This window comes from Somniosus microcephalus, chromosome 11, assembly GCF_052327205.1.
Source record: "Somniosus microcephalus isolate GS21.2 chromosome 11, FLI_Smic_1.0, whole genome shotgun sequence".
Lineage (NCBI taxonomy): Eukaryota > Metazoa > Chordata > Chondrichthyes > Squaliformes > Somniosidae > Somniosus > Somniosus microcephalus.
In genome coordinates, this window is record NC_140997.1 from 231,053,802 (window position 1) to 231,075,362 (window position 21,561).

At 48.4% G+C, this 21,561-nt stretch overlaps 1 protein-coding gene across 2 annotated transcripts in view; it reads right to left on the reverse strand.

Moving 5' to 3' along the window:
- ruvbl1 (RuvB-like AAA ATPase 1) overlaps window positions 1-21,561 on the reverse strand; it is a 137,446-nt gene that overhangs the window by 73,356 nt on the left and 42,529 nt on the right. For both annotated transcript variants that reach the window (XM_086002114.1, XM_086002115.1), the window contains exon 9: window positions 19,833-19,935. In XM_086002114.1, coding sequence (XP_085858240.1) covers window positions 19,833-19,935 — 103 coding nt within the window. The remainder of the gene's footprint in view (window positions 1-19,832; window positions 19,936-21,561) is intronic.

Below are 21,561 nucleotides of genomic sequence, written 5' to 3' on the forward strand. Positions count from 1 at the left end.
GTTACATAATACCCAGTCTAAGATGGCCTGATCTCTGGTTGGTTCCTCGACATATTGGTCCAGGAAACCATCCCGTAAACACTCCAGGAATTCCTCCTCCACAGTATTGTTACTAATTTGGTTAGCCCAATCTATATGTAGATTAAAGTCACCCATGATGACTGCTGTGCCCTTATTGCACGCTTCTCTAATTTCCCTTTTAATGCCATCCCCAACCTCCGCATTACTGTTTGGAGGACTATATACCACTCCCACTAACGTTTTCTGCCCCTTGTTATTTCTCAGTTCTACCCATACAGATTCCACATCATCAGAGCTAATATCCTTCCATACAATTGTGTTAATCCCTTCTTTAACCAGCAATGCTACCCCACCTCCCTTTCATTTTTGCCTATCTTTCCTGAATATTGAATACCCTTGGATGTTGAGTTCCCAGCCTTGGCCACCCTGGAGCTATGTTTCCATAATCCCAATCAAATCATATTCGTTTACCTCTATTTGTGCAGCTAATTCATCCACCTTATTCCGAATGCTCCTTGCATTAAGACACAAAGTCTTCAGGCTTGTTTTTTTAACGCTCTTAGACCGATTAGAATTATTATTTACTGTGGCCATGTTTGATTTAAACCGTTGATTTCTCTGACTGCCACTTTTGTTTTTCTCCTTCCTGTCTTTTGCTTTTATCCTTGCTTCCCTTTCCTCTGTCCCCCTGTTCAGGTTCCCAACCCCCTGCCATTTTAGTTTAAACCCTCCCTCCTTGTAGAGGCAGGAACCCTCACAACATTCAAGAAGCATTTAGATGAGCACTTGAAACGCCATAGCATACAAGGCTACGGACCAAGTGCTGGAAAATGGGATTAGATTAGACAGGGCTTGATGGCCGGCGTAGACACGATGGGCCGAAGGGCCTCTTTCTGTGTTGTATAACTCTATGACTCCTCTCTAATCCTTCTACCAATTACTTTAAATCTATGCCCCCTGGTTATTGACCTCTCTGCTAAGGGAAATAGGTCCTTCCTATCCACTCTATCCCTCATAATTTTATACACCTCAATTAAGTCTCCTGATCTTACATTATATTTGCTAAAACATTAGCATTGCTGCAGATAGAAATCTGCATTTAGGTATTTACAAATTTAAAATGCTTATTTCTCATTGAAAAAGATTTAAAACAAAACTCCCCACACCCCTCCCAGTTTTCTCCCCTCCTCTGAGCTCTGGTTTCCCTTTGTTACATTGCCCAACTGGCTATTCATCAACTGTGGCCAATGTGCAGGCATGCTATTTGACTGCAAGAGGCATCGCAGTCAACAGATATCCATACACACGCATTCTCAAGCGACTCGTCACTGAGTAGTGATCAGAATTGGGAAGCCTAGCTACTTTTCCTTAACTTGGGGGGGGGGGGTTCCTGACCTGTACGTCTCCGCATCGCACCGAGTAGTATATTCACACATTAAGCCATCAGGGGAGTCAATGCCACAGAGCTGTAAAAATTCCCCTCTTAAGTCAATTTGTTTTTCAATCGCTCATCAGAGCCCACGTGAGTGGCTTTGGCAGAGATCTGTCTGCCTTGAGGCTGACTCTCCCCTCACGGTACTCAGTGACGGGTCAGTGTATCCTGAAGTTCACCCTTCCTGGCTAATATTTATCCCTCAACCAACATCACTAAAAAAACAAAAAACAGATGAGCTGGTCAATATCACATTGCTGTTTGTGGGAGCTTGCTGTGCACAGATTGGCTGCCTCATTTCTTACATTGGCTGTAAAGCGCGTTGGGACTTTGTGAGGTTGTGAAAGCCGCTATATAAATGCAAGTCTATCTTTCCTGCAGCCATCTCCAACTTCCAGCCACAGATCCACTGCACAGATTGGATCTCCTGGGCTTCGCACGTGACTTTCTGAAGTGCTAATAGTGGCTCACAACAAGAGTAGCATGGACTCCTTTGCATTATGGTGTCAAATTAAACAGCACTGAGCACAAGTATCCAGGCGGACACTCCCAGTGCAGTACTGAGGGAGTGTTGCACTGTCAGAGGTACCGTCTTTTGGATGAGACGTTAAACCAAGGCCCCGTCTGCTCTCTCAGGTGGACGTAAAAGATCCCACGGCACTATTTCGAAGAAGAGCAGGGGAGTTCTCCCCGGTGTCCTGGGCAACATTTATCCCAGAACCAACATCACTAAAACAGATTATCTGATCATTTATCACACTGCTGTTTGTGGGAGCTTGCTGTGCGCATATTAGCTGCCGTGTTTCCTACATTACAACAGTGACTACACTTCAAATAAAGTACTTCATTGGCTGTAAAGCGCTTTGAGATGTCCGGAGGTCATGAAAGGCGCTATAGAAATGCAAGTCTTTCTTTCTTTAATGCATTTGTTCCTGCATATGCTCGCTAATCCCTCACAGGCAGACATGTGATTTACAACAGCTCCTTGCTGGAACACACACACAGATTACGATGACCTTTGATATAATGCACATCACTTACAGCTTCCTTGCTAACAGATAAATCACATAACACATTGGTTCTATAAATGAGTTTACTGTATCATTCCCAAAGACAGTCTTGCACAGAATGGCCTGTTGTACTGCAGCTCCCTGAATACACAACTCCTCCCTCTCTCTCCTCGCAGCTCCAGTGTCACAGCTTAACCCACTGGAGCCTAGCGCCCCTGCTGTACTAGTGTCACACTCCTGTTTACACCGACTCATGTGGCCATTCATCAGAAATACTGGATCTGAGCACTCGCTGCTTGTGGCATTTATTAACTCCAATGCCCACTCAACAAGATTTCCTAAACAGGGAGAAATTGGGTGGGAGTTATGTTGGAAAGTTGACCAATACTGAATTACTGCACTTGTTCCTGCATATGCCAGTTCTGATGAAAGGTCACTGACCTGAAACGTTAACTCGGTTTCGCTCTCCACAGATGCTGCCTGACCCGCTGAGTAACGTTCCCTCTGATTGATTTTGGGACTGAGTGGGCCTCAAACACCTTTGTTGCTAGTGGGCAATTTTTACAACGACAGCAACAGCAACCACTTAAAAGCATAGATACAGTGATGTCATATTGCCAGCCCACCATCTCAAATCGTGAGACAATCAGACAAGGTTCGATACAACTTTAACATCACTTCTCTGCTTTTGAATTCTATTCCTCCAGAAATGAACCCCCGTGCTTTATTTGCAATTTTATGGCTTTTTTAACCTGCGTTGCTACTTTTAATGATTTGTGAATCTGTACCCCGAGATCCCTTTGCACCTCTACCCTATGTAGACTCTTATGTTCCAAGGAGCAGGTCGCCTCCTTATTCCTTCTGCCAAAATGCACCACCTCACACTTACCGATATGGAAATTCATTTGTCATTTACATGTCCATTCTGCAAGTTTGTTTACGGTAGAATTAATTAAAAGCTTTTAGTTTGCCATGTACAAACTCTATTTTTAAAAGAACTTGTCAGAAATGACTGGGATATAAAAGAACTGCATAATAATGCTTTAGCACTTCAGAAATGTCACTCACTTACACGGTTATGCATCGACAAACAATCCAAAAGCCCAAGGTGAGCTGAAAGAGGCATATCTATTCATACAATTTGTATTCATTTTTAAAGTTTTCAACATATTAGTCCATCTCTCATGTCACTATAGCAGTGGCTGCACAAACAGCAGGAGTACGGCTTTCCTCTGGCGCTGACGTGCTATATGTCCAGATACGTAATTAGAATATTAATCACAATGCAACCAGACAACCAACAAATATAAAGTGCTGTAGTTCTTCAGTTCACAGAATTTAAAAGAATTGAACAAAAACGGGTATCCGTATTTCCAACTTCAATCACTTCCATTAATAACGTGGTCTTCTTGAACCAGCACCCCACCCCCCCCCGCCCCATGTAACATGTCAGAAATGCAGCACCTAGTCACAAGTGCAGAAAAACACAAACACAATTTGCGTCACCGAATTAAAAACAAAAAGCAGGAAAAGCTATGATTTAACGGAAATAGATATTGGTTCTCCTGTCCAGGAAGAAAGATAAATCAGACTGACTTGGAACTGTTTACTAATATGTTGATGTAAAGATGATAATTTACAAATTATGCTTCTAATGTTTTTCTCAAACATTCTCCACAATATTAATCCCTGCTCTTATCATGAAAAGTGTTGAATTATTTTAGGTACTTCGCAACTAAATAGCAGGAAACAAACTTCATTGTACTCTCAATTTTTAATCTCCTATTTAATCGTAGTATTTTCTGTGTCTTTCTCAATAAACAAATAGTGGTTTCTTCTAAAGTAGCTTCCTGCAATTTTTATACATCATTACATAACTCTGGTTTTTATTAACACTCCACTAAATGTTTAAGAGGAAATCTATATTTACATTATTCCTGGGACTTGTTTGGACTATAGAACGACAGACAAAATAAAATGGTTTTTGGTTCTCTTCCTAAACATATTCATTGGCCCAGAAATTCGGGTCAGGGGCTTCCCGCGGGTGCAAGCCCCCGACCTGCAATTACCTAGCGCGCCAGCTGTTGAGCTGTGGGCCCGCGTGGGATTCCGATCCTGGGCCTGGCCCAACTGCCGGCGCGCAGTGCTTGCGTGTCCCAGGGGCGCAGTTAGTGCGATGCGTCCCCTGGGATCACGTGGGCCATGGGCAGCCAATCGCAGCAGGGAATGCTTCATTCATAAGTATTGACAGAAGACCGGTCAAGACTTATAAATACTACGGCCCCAAAATAGCAGTAAACCTTCAAATAATTTTTTTTAATTTAAAAATCACACTTTTAAAATAAACTATAAATTACATTAAATAACTATTTTAAACAATAATTTAAATTTTTGAAAAAAATAATTTTATATTCTAACGGGGCTAAAAATAAACTTACCTTGCTTTAAAGTATTTAAAAATAATAAACCTGTGGAAAAAATGTTTTAATTTTAATTACTTGACCACTTACCTTGTAAAAAGCAGGCCTTACGCCTGCTTTTTACATTTCTAAATTCTAAAGACTTACCCTCCCGGAGAAACCTGCAAAAAAAACGCAAGTTCAAAGCGCACCGCGCAGACTCCCCCGCGTTCGACCTCTGAACCCCTTCGTTCAGAGGAACGGAACTGCCGGTTTCCCGCGCATGCAGGAAACCGGCACTTCCATCGGGCCCACGCGCGAGTACCCAGCGCGTACTCGCCCGTGGAGACCCGAATTTCTGGGCCATTATATATATATATTTTAAAGTCAATAAAAACAGCATGGTTGCATGTTAGTGTAAAGCTACTCACTTCAGTCGATGGTTCAAAATCAAATATTGAGAAATTTCAATTTTAAAACATTTTAAGCAATTCAGAGCCTCTTTAAAAAGCAGTTAGACTTCAAGACTGGTTGAAACGCGTTTGGATGAGGGGAAAATTGATTTTTGCTGGTTTCTTCCAAAATCATATTCGAAACTCCCTCCCCGGCTCTCGCTCCCTCCCTCCCCGTCTCTCTCTCCCTCCCTCCGTCCCCGTCTCTCTCTCCCTCCCCCTCCCTCCGTGTCTCTCCCTCTCTCTCCCTCCGTAGCTCTCGCTCCCCCTCTCTCCCCCGCTCTCGCTCCCCCTCTCCCTCCCCTCCTCTCGCTCCCCCTCTCTCCCTCCCTCCCAGCATCCTCGCTCCCCCTCTCTCCTCCCTGCCTCTCGCTCCCCCTCCCCGCCTCTCGCTTCCCCTCTCCCTCCCTCCCCCGCCACTCCCTCCTCCTCTCCCTCCCTCCCCGCCTCTCCCTCCCCCTCTCTCCTCCCCCTCTCTCCTCCCTGCCTCTCGCTTCCCCTCTCCTCCCCCTCCCCGCCTCTCGCTTCCCCTCTCCCTCCCTCCCCGCCTCTCCCTCCTCCTCTCCCTCCTCCCCGCCTCTCCTCCCCCTCTCTTCCCTCCCCCTCTCTCCTCCCTCCTGCTCTCGCTTCCCCTCTCCCTCCCCCTCCCCGCCTCTCGCTCCCCCTCTGCCTCTCGCTCCCCCCTCTCTCCCTCCCTCGCCGCCTCTCGCTCCCCCTCTCTCCCTCCTGCCTCTCCCCTCCCCACCTCTCCCTCCCTCCCCGCCTCTCGCTCCCCCTCTCTCCCTCCCTCCCCGCCTCTCGCTCCCCCTCTCTCCCTCCCTCCCCGCCTCTCGCTCCCCCCGCTCTCCCTCCCTCCCCCGCCTCTCGCTCCCCCTCTCGCTCCCCCTCCCCGCCTCTCGCTCCCCCTCTCTCCCTCCCTCCCCGCCTCTCGCTCCCCCTCTCTCCCTCCCTGCCTCTCGCTCTCCCCGCTTCTCGCTCCCCCTCTCTCCCTCCCCGCCTCTCGCTCCCCCTCTCTCCCTCCCCCTCTCGCTCCCCCTCCCTGCCTCTCCCTCCCCCCTCTCCGCCTCTCGCTCCCCCTCTCTCCCTCCCTCCCCGCCTCTCGCTCCCCCTCCCTCCCCGCCTCTCGCTCCCCCTCCCTCCCCGCCTCTCGCTCCCCCTCTCTCCCTCCCCGCCTCTCGCTCCCCCTCCCTGCCTCTCGCTCCCCCTCCCTCCCCGCCTCTCGCTCCCCCTCTCTCCCTCCCCGCCTCTCGCTCCCCCTCTCTCCCTCCCCGCCTCTCCCTCTCTCCCTCCCCGCCTCTCGCTCCCCCTCTCTCGCTCCCCCTCTCTCCCTGCCTCTCGCTCCCCCTCTCTCCCTGCCTCCCCGCCTCTCGCTCCCCCTCTCTCCCTCCCTCCCTCCCCGCCTGTCGCTCCCCCTCTCCCTCCCTCCCCGCCTCTCGCTCCCCCTCTCTCCCTCCCTCCCCGCCTCTCGCTCCCCCCCCGCCTCTCGCTCCCCCTCTCTCCCTCCCTCCCCGCCTCTCGCTCCCCCTCCCTCCCCGCCTCTCGCTCCCCCTCCCTCCCCGCCTCTCGCTCCCCCTCCCTCCCCGCCTCTCGCTCCCCCTCCCTCCCCGCCTCTCGCTCCCCCTCCCTCCCCGCCTCTCGCTCCCCCTCCCTCCCCGCCTCTCGTTCCCTCTCTCCCCGCCTCTCGCTCCCCCTCTCCCCGCCTCTCGCTCCCCCTCTCTCCCCGCCTCTCGCTCCCCCTCTCTCCCCGCCTCTCGCTCCCCCTCTCTCCCCGCCTCTCGCTCCCCCTCTCTCCCCGCCTCTCGCTCCCCCTCTCTCCCCGCCTCTCGCTCCCCCTCTCTCCCCGCCTCTCGCTCCCCCTCTCTCCCCGCCTCTCGCTCCCCCTCTCTCCCCGCCTCTCGCTCCCCCTCTCTCCCCGCCTCTCGCTCCCCCTCTCTCCCCGCCTCTCGCTCCCCCTCTCTCCCCGCCTCTCGCTCCCCCTCTCTCCCCGCCTCTCGCTCCCCCTCTCTCCCCGCCTCTCGCTCCCCCTCTCTCCCCGCCTCTCGCTCCCTCCCTCACCGCCTCTCGCTCCCTCCCCGGCTCTCCCTCTCCCTCCCCGGCTCTCCCTCTCTGTCTCTCCCTCCCTCCCAAGCTCTCGCTCCCTCTCGCCGTTCGTTGCGACTCCCAGCACAGTATCGGCATTCGGCAGCTGTTCACATTCTCAGTGGCTCAGGGCTGAATGTTGTAGTGGCTTGCTGTGTGCAGGCACCGAAATCAGTTCCAGTGCGCAGGTGCTGAAGCCCACTCCTGTAGTCCGAAAGAACGAGCCTGTGGGACGCGATTGAAAAAAGCACCAGCGCGCTGGAGCCTGCACCAGCGGGACTGCGCGGCCTGCAACGCCTGGTGCACGGCAGCCTCGAGGTCACTGTGCACAGTGAGCCATGGCTCAGTGGGTGCCACTCTCGCCTCTAAGTCAGAAGGTTGTGGGTTCAAGTCCCAATCCAGAGACACAACAATCTAGGCGGACACTCCAGTGCAGTACTGAGGGACTGCTGCATTGTAGGAGGTGCCGACTTTTGGAGGAGACATTAAACCGAGGCCCCGTCTGCCCTCCCAGGTGGACGTAAAAGATCCCATGGCAATATTTGAAGAAGAGCAGGGGAGTTCTCCCCGGTGTCCTGGGCCAATGTTTATCCCTCAACCAACATCACTAAAACAGATTATCTGGTCATCATCACATTGCTGTTTGTGGGAGCTTGCCATGCGCTAATTGGCTGCTGCGTTTCCTACATTACAACAGCGGCTGCAAAAGTGCTTCATTGGCTGTAAAGCGCTTTGGGCGTCCGGTGGTCGTGAAAGGCGCTATAGAAATGCAAATCTCGCTTTCTTTTTACATGCATTTTCCAGTAAAAGGTGGAGGGGAGGGGCTGTCACTGGTCACTAGAGCAGGAACTCTAGCCAATTCCCCGGGGCAGAGGCGCCACATGATGCCCTGGCTGCGATCAGCTAACGCAGCACAGATCAGATTTGGAACTTTATGGTCTGAATGGCTCCGTCACCCACCAATATTCGGCATAACGTGAGAGCAGGGAACCATGACGAAAATGCAATCTAACCAAATCTGATCGGGGCACTGAAGTCATAAACCAACACAGGGAAGCAAGAGTGGCTTGATACAATTTCCTGATGAGTAAATTGAAACCTGGCAATCACTCCCTGCTGCACACTTTATGTTCCTTGAGCTCACATAGGACATACAGAAAGCAGAGAGAGGTACCCAGTGACCTAGTGAGTAAAGGCAACCATTCAGTGTGGTGCTGAGCCATATAGGGCAGGAGGGAGCCAGATTCAAGCCTCTGGCCTGTGCAGAGTTAGTGGATCTCAGCTGGAGAGATGGTCAGGATGCTGCATTTAGTCGAGGTTTCCCTGGACAAGGGAAACAAGAGAGCCACGGTCCCCTACACTCCCGGAAAGTGCACACACAGAGATACCACAGAATGACAGGATCAGGCTTGGCTGCGATGACCTTTATGGCTAAACAGCTTACCAACGCACTGTTATCTGGGCTCTGGAGGAACGCTCACGTGGATGAGGATGCCGAGGGCCCCGATGTGTTGAGGTGTAGCCCAGCGGCAGTCAACACTTCAGGAAAGGAAGGGATAGAATGGGAGAGAGAATTGAAGTAACTACTCTAAATAGCTCTAATTGTAATTACATAGAGTAGGGATAGGTGGTATAGCAAATTCAATATATTTGAAATCAATACTGCAGGCTTACAGAGAAATAAACTGCAGACTCGGCAAGTGATTTTAGTTCGGGGTTTTGACGATGCTGTGCAGTTAACTAAACCCCAGATGAGATCACTGCCTTGCAATAATTACATTTAATTCTTTCTCTGTGTCAGCCGTGGCTCAGTGGGTAGCACTCTCGCCCGAGTCAGAAGGTTGTGGGTTCAAGTTCCACTCCAGAGACTTGAGCACAAAAATCTAGGCTGACACTCCCAGTGCAGTACTGAGGAAGCGCTGCACTGTCGGAGGTGCCGTCTTTCGGATGAGACGTTAAACCGAGGCCCCGTCTGCGCTCTCAGGTGGACGTAAAAGATCCTGTGGCACTATTTCAAAGAAGAGCAGGGGAGTTATCCCTCAATCAACATCACTAAAAAGAGATTATCTGCTCATTATCACATTGCTGCTTGTGGGAGCTTGCTGTGCACAAATTGGCTGCCGCGTTTCCTCCATTACAACAGTGACTAGACTTCAAAAAGTACTTCATTGGCTGTAAAAATGCTTTGGGACATTCGGTGGTCGTAAAAGACGCTATATAAATGCAAGTCTTTCTTATTTTCTTTTTACAGGCATATGTTCATTGAGCTTACATAATAAAAATGGGGATGTAGCTCGGTGGTAGAGTGCATGCTTTGCATTTATGAAGCCCCGAGCTCAATCCCCGGCATCTCAATGTACTTACTCTGGAACTTTCAGGCACAGGTACGATGGGCCGAAGGGCCTCCTTGTGTGCTGTATCATTCTATGATAAAGTTGATTATCTATAAATAATAGAAACATAGAAGATAGGAGCAGGAGTAGGCCATTCGGCCCCTCGAGCCTGCTCCGCCATTCAATGAGATCATGGCTGATCATCCAAATTCAGTACCCTGTCCCTGCTTTCTCCCCATATCTCTTGATCACTTTAGCCTTAAGAAATATATCCAACTCCTTCTTGAATATATTTAATGTATTGGCCTCTACTGCCTTCTGTGGTAGAGAATTCCACAGGTTCACCACTCTCTGGGTGAAGAAATTCCTCCTCATCTCTATCCTAAATGGCTTACCCTTTATCCTTAGACTGTGACCCCTGGTTCTGGACTCCCCGACCATCAGGAACATCCTTCCTGCATCTAGTCTGTCCAGTCCTGTCAGAATTTTATAAGTTTCAATGAGATCCCCTCTCATTCTTCTAAACTCCAGCGAGTATAAGCCCAATCGACCCAATCTCTCCTCAGAAGTCATTCCTGCCATCCCAGGTATCAGCCTGGTGAATCTTCGCTGAACTCCTTCCATGGCAAGAACATCCTTCCTCAGATAAGGCGACCAAAACTGCACACAATACTCAAGGTGCGGTCTCACCAAGGCCCTGTACAACTGTAGCAAGACATCCTTGTTCCTGTACTCAAACCCTCTCGCTACGAAGGCCAACATGCCATTTGCCTTCTTAACCGCCTGCTGCACCTGCATGCTTACCTTCAGCGACTGGTGCACAAGGACACCCAGGTCTCGTTGCACTTCCCCTTCTCCCAATCTATTGCCATTCAGATAATAATCTGCCTTCCTGTTTTTGCCACCAAAGTGGATAACCTCACATTTATCCACGTTATAATGCATCTGCCATTCTTTTGCCCAATCACCCAACCTGTCCAAATCATCCTGGAGTTTCTCGGCATCCTCCTCACAGCACACACGCCCACCCAGCTTTGTGTCGTCTGCAAATTTGGAGATATTACATCTAGTTCCCTTGTCTAGATCATTAATATATATTGTGAATAGCTGGGGTCCTAGGACCGATCCCTGCGGTACCCCACTAGTCACTGCCTGCCACTCGGAAAAAGACCCGTTTATTCCAACTCTTTGCTTTCTGTCTGCCAACCAGTTCTCTATCCAAATAAGCAACCAGTACATAGGTCTATATAATATAATTTTGAAATAAAGGAGAAAAGCCGAGAATGCTGGAAATAAACATCAGGTCAGTCAGCCTCCGAAAGGGGAAGATAGGCTAATGTCTCAGATGAGACCTCTCTAATGTTCCATTCAGCCCAGCCCCGTCTCTGCTGAAGGTGCTGCACAGGCAGGTTATCTGGCCCCGGAGGGGAACAGCAGCCAAGCCCAATCTAGTTCTTGTCCAGTGAGTTTCCTAGCAGGAGTCACTGGACAGTGATCAGAAGCAACAACAACTTGTATTTGTATAGCGCCTTCAACATAGTAAAACGTCCCAAGGCGCTTCACAGGAGCATTAGAAGACAAAAAATTTGACACCGAGCCACATAAGGAGATATTAGGGCAGATGACCAAAAACTTGGTCAAAGAGGTAGGTTTTAAGGAGCATCTTAAAGGAGGAAAGAGGTGGAGAGGTTTAGGGAGGGAGTTCCAGGGCTTGGGGGCCTAGGCAACAGAAGGCACGGCCACCAATGGTTGAGCGATTATAAACAGGGATGCTCAAGAGGGCAGAATCAGAGGAGCGCAGATTTCATGGGGGGGGTTGTGGGGTTGGAGGAGATTACAGAGATAGGGAGGGGTGAGGCCATGGAGGGATTTGAAAACAAGAATGAGAATTTTGAAATCGAGGCGCTGCTTAACCGGGAGTCAATGTAGGTCAGCGAGCACAGGGGTGATGGGCGAACGGGACTTGGTGCGAGTTAGGACACAGGCAGCCGAGTTTTGGATGACCTCAAGCTTACCAAAGCTGGAATGTGGGAGGCCAGCCAGGAGTGCGTTGGAATTGTCGAGTCTAGAGGTAACAAAGGCATGGATGAGGGTTTCAGCAGCGGATGAGCTGAGGCGGGGGCGGAGACAGGCGATGTTACGGAGGTGGAAGTAGACGGTCTTAGTTATGCTGCGGATATGTGGTCGGGAGCTCATTGCAGGGTCAATTATGACACCAAGGTTGCGAAGTGTGGTTCAGCCTCAGATAGATATTAGTGAGAGGGATGGAGTCAGAGTTTGTGGCGGGGACCGAAGACAATGGCTTCGGTCTTCCCAATATTTAATTGGAGAAAATTTCTGCTCATCCAGAATTGGATGTCGACAAGCAGTCTGACAATTTAGAGACCGTGGAGGGGTCGAGAGAAGTGGTAGTGAGGTAGAGCTGGGTGTCGTCAGCGTACATGTGGAAACTGACGCTGTGTTTACGGATGATGTCACCAAGGGGCAACATGTAGATGAGAAATATGAGGGGGCCAAGGATAGATCCTCGAGGAACACCAGAGGTAACGATGCGGGAGCGGGAAGAGAAGCCATTGCAGGTGATTCTCTGGCTATGATTAGATAGGCAAGAATGGAACCAGGTGAGTGCAGTCTCAGCAAGATGGAGGACGGTGGAGAAGCTTTGGAGGAGGATGGTGTGGTCAACTGTGTCAAAGGCTGCAGACAAGTCACGAAGGATGAGGAGGGATAGTTGTCACAGTCACAAAGGATATCATTTGTGACTTTGATGAGAGCCGTTTCAGTACTGTGGTGGGGCGGAAACCTGATTGGAGGGATTCAAACATGGAGTTGCGGGAAAGATGGGCACGAATTTGGGAGGCGACAACATGTTCAAGGACTTTGGAGGAAAGGGAGGTTGGAGATGAGGAAGTGCTGCAATGTTGGAGTTCACTTATCTGCTCCTGGTCATCAGTCAGGTCAGACATCAAACCGAGTCTGCCATTCAGGTTGATTTAAAAGATCCTATGGTACCGTTTGGAGAGGAGGGAGTTCTCCCTCAACCACATAACCCAAAAAAACAGACTCACCTCCTTTGCGGACTGTGGGACCTTACTATGCACAAACTGGCAGCCACATCTGCCTATATAGCAAGTGACTGCATTTCAAAAGTAATTAATTGGCAGTGAAGCACTTTGAGACGTCCTGAGGATATGATCATGCATTATATAAATGCAAGACATCATATATATTCAGGTTCTTCCTCTCCTTAGACCAGGGGCTTGGAGTCCAATTGTAGCAGCCTGAATGGGATCAGCTAACTTACAATAGAGTGGGGATCAAAATTTTGACCTTCTGGTGCATTTTCCCATGGGGCCACGAGGTGAGACTATCTTGGTTTGGTCGGCGATGGTTGTATTTGTGACCGAGAAAACTATTGTCTCAAACAGGCTTTAAAGGGGCATGGCTTCTTGTAAAGTACTTCACTGGTGGCACAGCACATCTGGTAACACTGCAGGCAGTGTCATTACTTGTTAGGCATTCTTGGTCAGGTAGAAACGGGTTTAACCCTAAATGCAGCTGTGCAAATAGGGGCAATAACGTAGATGTTCGGAGAAAAAAATATTGGCCCTGAAATTAGGATCGGGGGCTTGCCGCGCGTGCAAGCCCCCGATGTGCACTCACCCTGCGCGCCGACATCTGAAGCCCAGGCCTGCTTGCATTTCCTGTCACTGGCCCGGTTCAGCTGTCGGCGCGATGTCCTAACCTGATCCAGCGGCGTAGTTAGTGCGATGTGCCGGCTGGGATCAGGTGAGCACCGTGCAGCCAATCAGGGGAGGGGAAACTCATTCATGAGTTTGACAGTAAGAGCTGTCAAACTCATGAAAAGTATGGGCTGCCAAAACACTACTTTAACTTTAAATAAAATTTAAAAAAACATCCCACTGATTGTATTAACTATAAATAAGTTTTAAAAAAATGTTTTAAACAATTAATCAATTTTTTGAAAAAAATAACTTTTTTAAAAAATAGGGTCTAAAACTAAATTTACCACCCTGTAAATTCTTTAAAAATAACAAACCTGTGGAAAAAAAATTTCTACATTGTACTAAAAGCCCACTTACCTGAAAAACGAAATACTTGTTTTTCCACGCGTAAAGACCGGAGGCCTTTACACGCGCGCAACTCTGGGGAAAAAAAAAGGAATTTTACTGCGCACGCGCTGCCTGTGCAGTCGCGCGCGCTCTGCCTCTTAACCCCTTGGGTCAGAGGACAGGAAATGCCGGTTTTCAGCACATGCGCTGTGCATGCTGAAAACTGGCAATTCCGCCGGGCACACACGCGAGTACACCGTCCGTACTCACGCGTTGTGCCCGGAATTACTGGGCCATTTTCTTCTAACAGGAATAAATAGAATGGGCATGGACGAATTAAAAATACAAACAATAACTTAAAGCGAGTATTGTATTTGCTCATGTCAAAGACTCCAAATGTCAGGCATTATTTGTGGATTGAAAGTAAGGGGATCACTGGTACACAAGTCCTTGTTGGGGGGTGGCACTTATCTGCTCCTGGCCCCATTCAGCCCGCCTGTCCTTTCTGGCTTGCAGCACGGATTACCTCTCAAACTCGGGGTTTCCTGCTTCACCCCTCCCTCCTTGGCTCAGGCACCCACTCCTCTCGACTCGGGCTTCCTGGTTACATCCCCCTCCTCTAGAGCACACGATCTCTCGCTCCCCTCTCTCGAAATCTGCCTCCCACTTTCCTCCTGTGCACAACGATGGCTGCAAGTGGAACCAATGCGCATTAAAGTCAGATTTCCTGCTCTTTGGGGAGCCAGTGACTGATGGAGCATTTCATACATGGGTCATAGATATTCCGTTCTCTCCAGTTTTTTTTAAAGCTAAGTTGGGGTGGGGAAAGGAGATTGTCTTATCTGTGAGAGTATATAATGGAACAGAAGCAAGATGGATGACAGCTTTGACTTTTCACTGAAATATATCAGTCACATATCAAACATTCACTGCATTTCTTTTGCAGGTAATGTTCAGTTAAATGTCTCTATAAAGGTCTATATAACCCGCTACACCTTCCTAAACGACTAAACGTTGTTTATTGATTTGGTTTATCGTAATCTCTTTGCGACTTTCTTGTTTACAATGGTGCCAGAGTGAAAAATAACTGGCATTATATGAAACTCTCACTCCTGGACTTATCTCTGCGATGCTACACATTGCACCATTATCCAGGAACTCCTTATCACTTCTGCTGCTGATGCTGGGCTGCTGACTGATTCAGACCAGCTCTGTACCAGCTATTAACAGTCAGCATTCTCCTCGATTGCAAGCCATCGAACATTACAAAGCTGTTACCATCGACAAGTGCCATAGATAATTATTTCAGCTGCAAGAATATGCAAGATAAAGACAAATCTGGTTTTCTTACCAATTAATTGTTAAATCTACAATCATTAGAAAGGGTGCTTTTCTATGCTTTGTGTATTTTGTTTTCATCAGGGAGGGGTGTTGGTGTTGGATAACAGAACACTTTCCATCTTGGGAATCCAGTGGTTGCAGCAGGCGCTCCCAGGGCAGGTAGAGCACGGGTTAGATACAGAGTAAAGCTCCCTCTACACTGTCCCATCAAACACTCCAAGGGCAGGTACAGCACGGGTTAGATACAGAGTAAAGCTCCCTCTACACTGTCCCATCAAACACTCCCAGGGCAGGTACAGCACGGGTTAGATATAGAGTAAAGCTCCCTCTACACTGTCCCATCAAACACTCCCAGGGCAGGTACAGCATGGGTTAGATACAGAGTAAAGCTCCCTCTACACTGTCCCCATCAAACACTCCCAGGGCAGGTACAGCACGGGTTAGATACAGAGTAAAGCTCCCTCTACACTGTCCCATCAAATACTCCCAGGGCAGGTAGAGCACGGGTTAGATACAGAGTAAAGCTCCCTCTACACTGTCCCATCAAACACTCCCAGGGCAGGTAGAGCACGGGTTAGGTACAGAGTAAAGCTCCCTCTACACTGTCCCATCAAACACTCCCAGGGCAGGTAGAGCACGGGTTAGATACAGAGTAAAGCTCCCTCTACACTGTCCCATCAAACACTCCCAGGGCAGGTACAGCATGGGTTAGATACAGAGTAAAGCTCCCTCTACACTGTCCCATCAAACACTCCCAGGGCAGGTACAGCATGGGTTAGATACAGAGTAAAGCTCCCTCTACACTGTCCCCATCAAACACTCCCAGGGCAGATACAATACGGGTTAGATACAGAGTAAAGCTCCCTCTACACTGTCCCATCGCAAACTCCCAGGGCAGGTACAGCACGGGGTTAGATACAGAATAAAGCTCCCTCTACACTGTCCCATTAAACACTCCCAGGGCAGGTACAGCACGGGTTAGATACAGAGTAAAGCTCCCTCTACACTGTCCCATCAAATACTCCCAGGGCAGGTACAGCACGGGGTTAGATACAGAGTAAAGCTCCTTCTACACTGTCCCATCAAACACTCCCAGGGCAGGTACAGCACGGGTTAGATATAGAGTGAAGCTCCCTCTACACTGTCCCATCGCAAACTCCCAGGGCAGGTACAGCACGGGGTTAGATACAGAATAAAGCTCCCTCTACACTGTCCCATTAAACACTCCCAGGGCAGGTACAGCACGGGTTAGATACAGAGTAAAGCTCCCTCTACACTGTCCCATCAAATACTCCCAGGGCAGGTACAGCACGGGGTTAGATACAGAGTAAAGCTCCTTCTACACTGTCCCATCAAACACTCCCAGGGCAGGTACAGCACGGGTTAGATATAGAGTGAAGCTCCCTCTACACTGTCCCATCAAACACTCCCAGGGCAGGTACAGCACGGGGTTAGATATAGAGTGAAGCTCCCTCTACACTGTCCCGTCAAACACTCCCAGGGCAGGTACAGCACGGGGTTAGATATAGAGTGAAGCTCCCTCTACACTGTCCCAATACAGGAAACTTTGGTTTATCCGGAGGTTAACTGTCCGGAATGCTCGAGCCACCTGCAAAATTCAGGAGTCGGTTCAATAAGTTTTTTTTCTTTTCGTTGCTTTTTTTTCCACCAGTCAGGCTCTGCAAGGTCTAGCTAAAGCTGTTGCTAAGCTACAGAGACGCTTGCAAGCTACGGCCGACTGTTTAACAGGGTTTGTTGCCAGATACGGAGCTCAAAAGCTTCCGTATGTTTTAACATTAGCGCTGGTTTGTCCGGCAGTTTTGATGGGACGGCAACAGCTCGGTCCCGTCGGTGCCGGATAGCACAAAGTTTCCTGTAATGTGTCTCAAATCCAGCCTCCTCTTATTGCAGCAGTGTGATACTTTTCTGTTTCCCATTGCAGCCACCATATGAACGGAGTAATGTTGCCAATTTACTACTGGAGCCGTCAGTTTTAATATGAAGGACTCTTGCAGCCAAGAGACAGAGGAGACTTTCATCCCATCGGGATGGGATACTTTTGTGCTCTGCTTACATCCAGCGTCCAATGCACTGCTTCATCCAGTCCTGCTAATGTTTCTCGATTTATATTTTTGTTATTGACCTGTGCTACCTACAGTATCATTAAAGCCAAGGAACCAAGCAGTGAATATAGCCCCTTTATAACAAATATACAACAGAATTCACAGATTTCACTTCAGTTGCTCTTCTGAAAGTGCCTGTTCAGTTTGAGCTATAGTGAAGGAGACAAGAAAAAAACCTGAAAATCTGAAAGAGAGAATCAAAGGCACACACAAACAGCAGGCCGGCCAACTATTCAAGCACGTTCTGCTGCTATTTTTGAAATACTTTAGCACCTGTCCAGCTAAAACAAAGGCTCACACAACCAATGCTCCCTTTAAGCTGCGCAGCGGTCTGGAGCTCCTGTGCAGCCGGCTCACCGGCTTTTAAAAGGGAGAAACCGCGCATGCGTGGAATTTTGAACGGGCTGGTATGCCCCCCAAAAATTAAGAGTGAACATTGCACACAACAATTTCACAAGAGCCCCTTTAATGCTCAGGCAGGATTACTGGAGGGGAGAAGAAGTTGAAGAGGGTACAGTGTTGTCACGAAGGTTTCAGTAAAGGGCGAGAGTGGGTATATAAAATGTTCATACCATCTCTGCTTGAACGGTGAAAGAGCACCCAGTAGTGCAAACAGTACAGATTTTTCCTTTCAAATCTTGCTTGCTTCTTTTAACCATACAACGCTTGGATTAAAGGGTTATCACTATTGATCGGGGCAGTTTGAGGTGACTAATTAAAGACGAGTACACAATATTAAAGTGCTTTGTGATTTCTCGTACAGTGCACAGGTATCACCATAAACTATAAGTAAAATAGAAGATCTCATGAAAAACAGAGAATATATTTTTATAACGGGATGTTATGCTATGTACTGCACAAATATATTCTAGAATACAGCAGATCGAGAGAAAAATTAAAAGAAAACTCGCTCTTCCTTCACTGTCGCTAATTCTTTGGGTCACTCTCCGTCTCTTCCTGTTGTTTTCAACTCTCTGCATGGCTCTCCGACACTTCTATTGTGATATCTGGATCAGAATCTTTTTCTCACTCTTTCTCCGTGCTCGTGTAACTGCTACTTCACTCTGTCGCCACACTCTTCTAGATCTCTCCCAATCTGTCCCTATGGTACTCGTATTCCTTCACTCAATTTTTAATCACCTATCTTTTCAAAGCTCAAGACACACAAGATTGCTAAACAACATACATACAACAGGTTGGAGGTAGATAGTTGGGTCAGCAGGGAGAGGCTGGGTGGGAGGCGGTGAAACACAGTGTGACGAGCTGGGGACAGAGATTGGCAGAGAGTAGGGAGGCAGAGGACTGGGAGGTAGTGAGCACAGAAGGGGGGCCTGGATGGGAGTTAGTTGTGTTTTTTAAAATTCGTTTATGGGATGTGGACGCCACTGGCAAGGCCAGCATTTATTACCCGTCCCTAATTGCCCTCGAGAAGGTAAAAAACAGACTGTTTAAGGTAAAGTTTCGCTGCTTTTAATTATGGTGCATCAGGTGGACGTAAAAGATTCCATGGCAACATTGTGAAGAGCCGGGGAGTTCTCCCCAGTGTCCTGGGCCAATATTTATCCCTCAACCAAGACCACTAATACAGATCATCTGCTCATTATCACAATGCTATTTGTGGAAGCTTGCTGTGCGCAAATTGGCTGCCGCGTTTTCTACATTACAACAGTGAGTAAAAAGTACTTCATTGGCTGTAAAGTGCTTTGGGACGTCCTGAGGTCGTGAAGGGCGCTATAGAAATTCAGGTCTTTCGTTTTTACATACAGCTCTTTCAATTGAAAATGCCTTGCAAGAAGTCGTTTGTGTTTAAATCTTTAGTGGAGGTAGAAAATGAAAAGAATGAATGGGCAACCAGAGAATACTTCATTTGAGATACTCATTAGTGAGTACCTTCCTATAAAACGACTGCCCCGATAACTCACCGGGTACACGCACCGCCAGAGAGACCAGGAGGGTCCCAGGTTCAATAGATCTCGGCCTTTGGGACCCTACGATTGGGGTCAGTGCCCCGAGCTGGAGGGGGTGGGTGGGAAGAAATGGATCTGCTGCTGTTGGCCTCTGTCCAATGAGTCCCGTCAGAAAGGTGTAGATATGTTGACATCGGGTAAAAGGTGCGACTGGAATAAAAACAGAAAATGCTGGAAATGCTCAGCAGGCATCTGTGGAGAGAGAAACAAAAAGTTAATGTTTCAGATTGATGACCCAATGAACGGTCATCGACCTGAAACGTTAACTCTGTTTCTCTCTCCACAGATGCTGCCTGACCTGCTGAGTGTTTCCAGCATTGTCTGTTTGTATTACAGATTTCCAACATCCGCAGTATTTTGCTTTTTTTTTTAAATTAAAGATGTGACTGGACTTGGGGTTGATTACCTATCCCCCCCCGCCCCGCCAGTATCCCAATAGCCCGTCAACACACACAAAGAGTGGACACTTGAGTGAGGTACTGCAAGACCGCAGGCACTTCGGGGAAACACGAGGCAGTTCCTGCAAGGGAGGGGGAAAGGGAAAGGCAACTTTCTCCCCCCCACCACCACACGAACATTTAGATCCAAAAAGCAGTTCCTACCTGCATCATTTCTTCTGGAGTGTACAACATCGTCCTGATGATCATGACTCGGTCCAAAAGATCAAGTGGAATTCCATGAGGGGACACAATATCCTCTGTACCCCTGGGGGGGAATAAAAAGAGCACAAGGTTAATTTTAATGAACAGCCCATAACTGGACGAAAGCTACCGATCATTTGGCAGCATGCCTGAAATTCCACATCAGCTTCGGAAGAAAGCTTTTTTTCTTAAAAAAAATAAAAAGTAATAAAACAGCTATTTAAATAGACCCCATTTTCCATTTAGATTATGAATTGAATTATAAATTGCATGTAAAAGCTGTCGAGTCCCAGTAATTCCATTTAGTTAATTGTATTACATTAAATTTACATATAGATTAAAATTTCAAGCAGGCTCAATCCATCTCAAGGCTGACACTGCCGGAGTTCAAAGAAATCTTTGTTTTTGTGGCAGAATTTAAAAAAAAAACAGAACTGTGCCACTAGATGGTGCTGTGTCAACACGCCCGCTGGAATCTCCAATCTGTTCCACCTGTTCCCTTGGCCAACAAAACCTCCAAAAAATTTAATTAGCAAACATGATAGCATGATTGGCAAGTCACATCCCCACGTCAGCTACCATGCAACAATACTCGGTCTTGCAGTGTTACGGTTAACTGGAAACTCTGAGCAACGTGCGTGCTCTCCTGCGCCAGGGCAGCAGGTAGCCCCCGCCATGCCAGGTGGTACTGAGTTGCACAGATCGGAAAGGCCCCGGGTTCACTTCATGGGCCGTGCGGAGTTATCTGATCTCGGCTTGGGTGGTCATTGGCGTGCCAACAGTCTCGACATTCTGGGGGGTGGGGGGAAATTGGTCAGGGTTCCTAGGGGCAGGTTGCCAGGTGAGGATATTATTGTGGGGCTTACACGGGCATATAGCTTGGTGCGAGGCCCATTGCAGCCTTCTAGAAAGGAGGCAAAAACTTGAAGCATTCAAGAAAGGGTGCAAAAAAGATTTACAAGGATGATACCAGAAGTGCGAGGGTATACCTATCAGGAAAGGATGAACAGGCTGGGTCTCTTTTCTCTTGAAAAAAGGCTGAGGGGTGACCTAATAGAGGTCTTTAAAATGATGAAAGGTTTTGATAGAGTGGATACAGAGAGAACGTTTCCACTTGTGGGGAAGAGCATAACTAGAGGCCATCAATATAAGATAGTCACCAAGAAATCCAATAGGGAATTCAGAAGAAACTTCTTTACCCAGAGAGTGGTGAGAATGTGGAACTCGCTACCACACGGAGTGGTTGAAGCGAATAGTATAGATGCATTTAAGGGGAGGCTGGATAAGCATATGAGGGAGAAGGGAATAGAGGGTTATGCTGATAGAGTTAGATGAGGAAAGACGGGAGGAGGCTCGAGTGGAGCATGAACAGCAGCATGGACTGGTTGGGCCGAATGGCCTGTTCCTGTGCCGTATATCCTATGTAAACAAGTGGATGCTGCAGTGGGGAACTCTGGGGTAGATGTATTTAGATAGATCGAATGCCATTCCTCATCCATAACTATCCTATGATTTTTGTGAACTCACCATTAAGGCTCACACATTACAAGGCCGCTGGTGCTCATGGGCTGTACCCTAATGAGAGTTGGTGCCTTCAGGACAGGAGAGGGGAAAACTGGAAGGGGAAGAGAGTGAACACTCTGAGGCGAGAAGGCCTGGTCTGAGCATCACTATTCTGGGGCACAAAGCA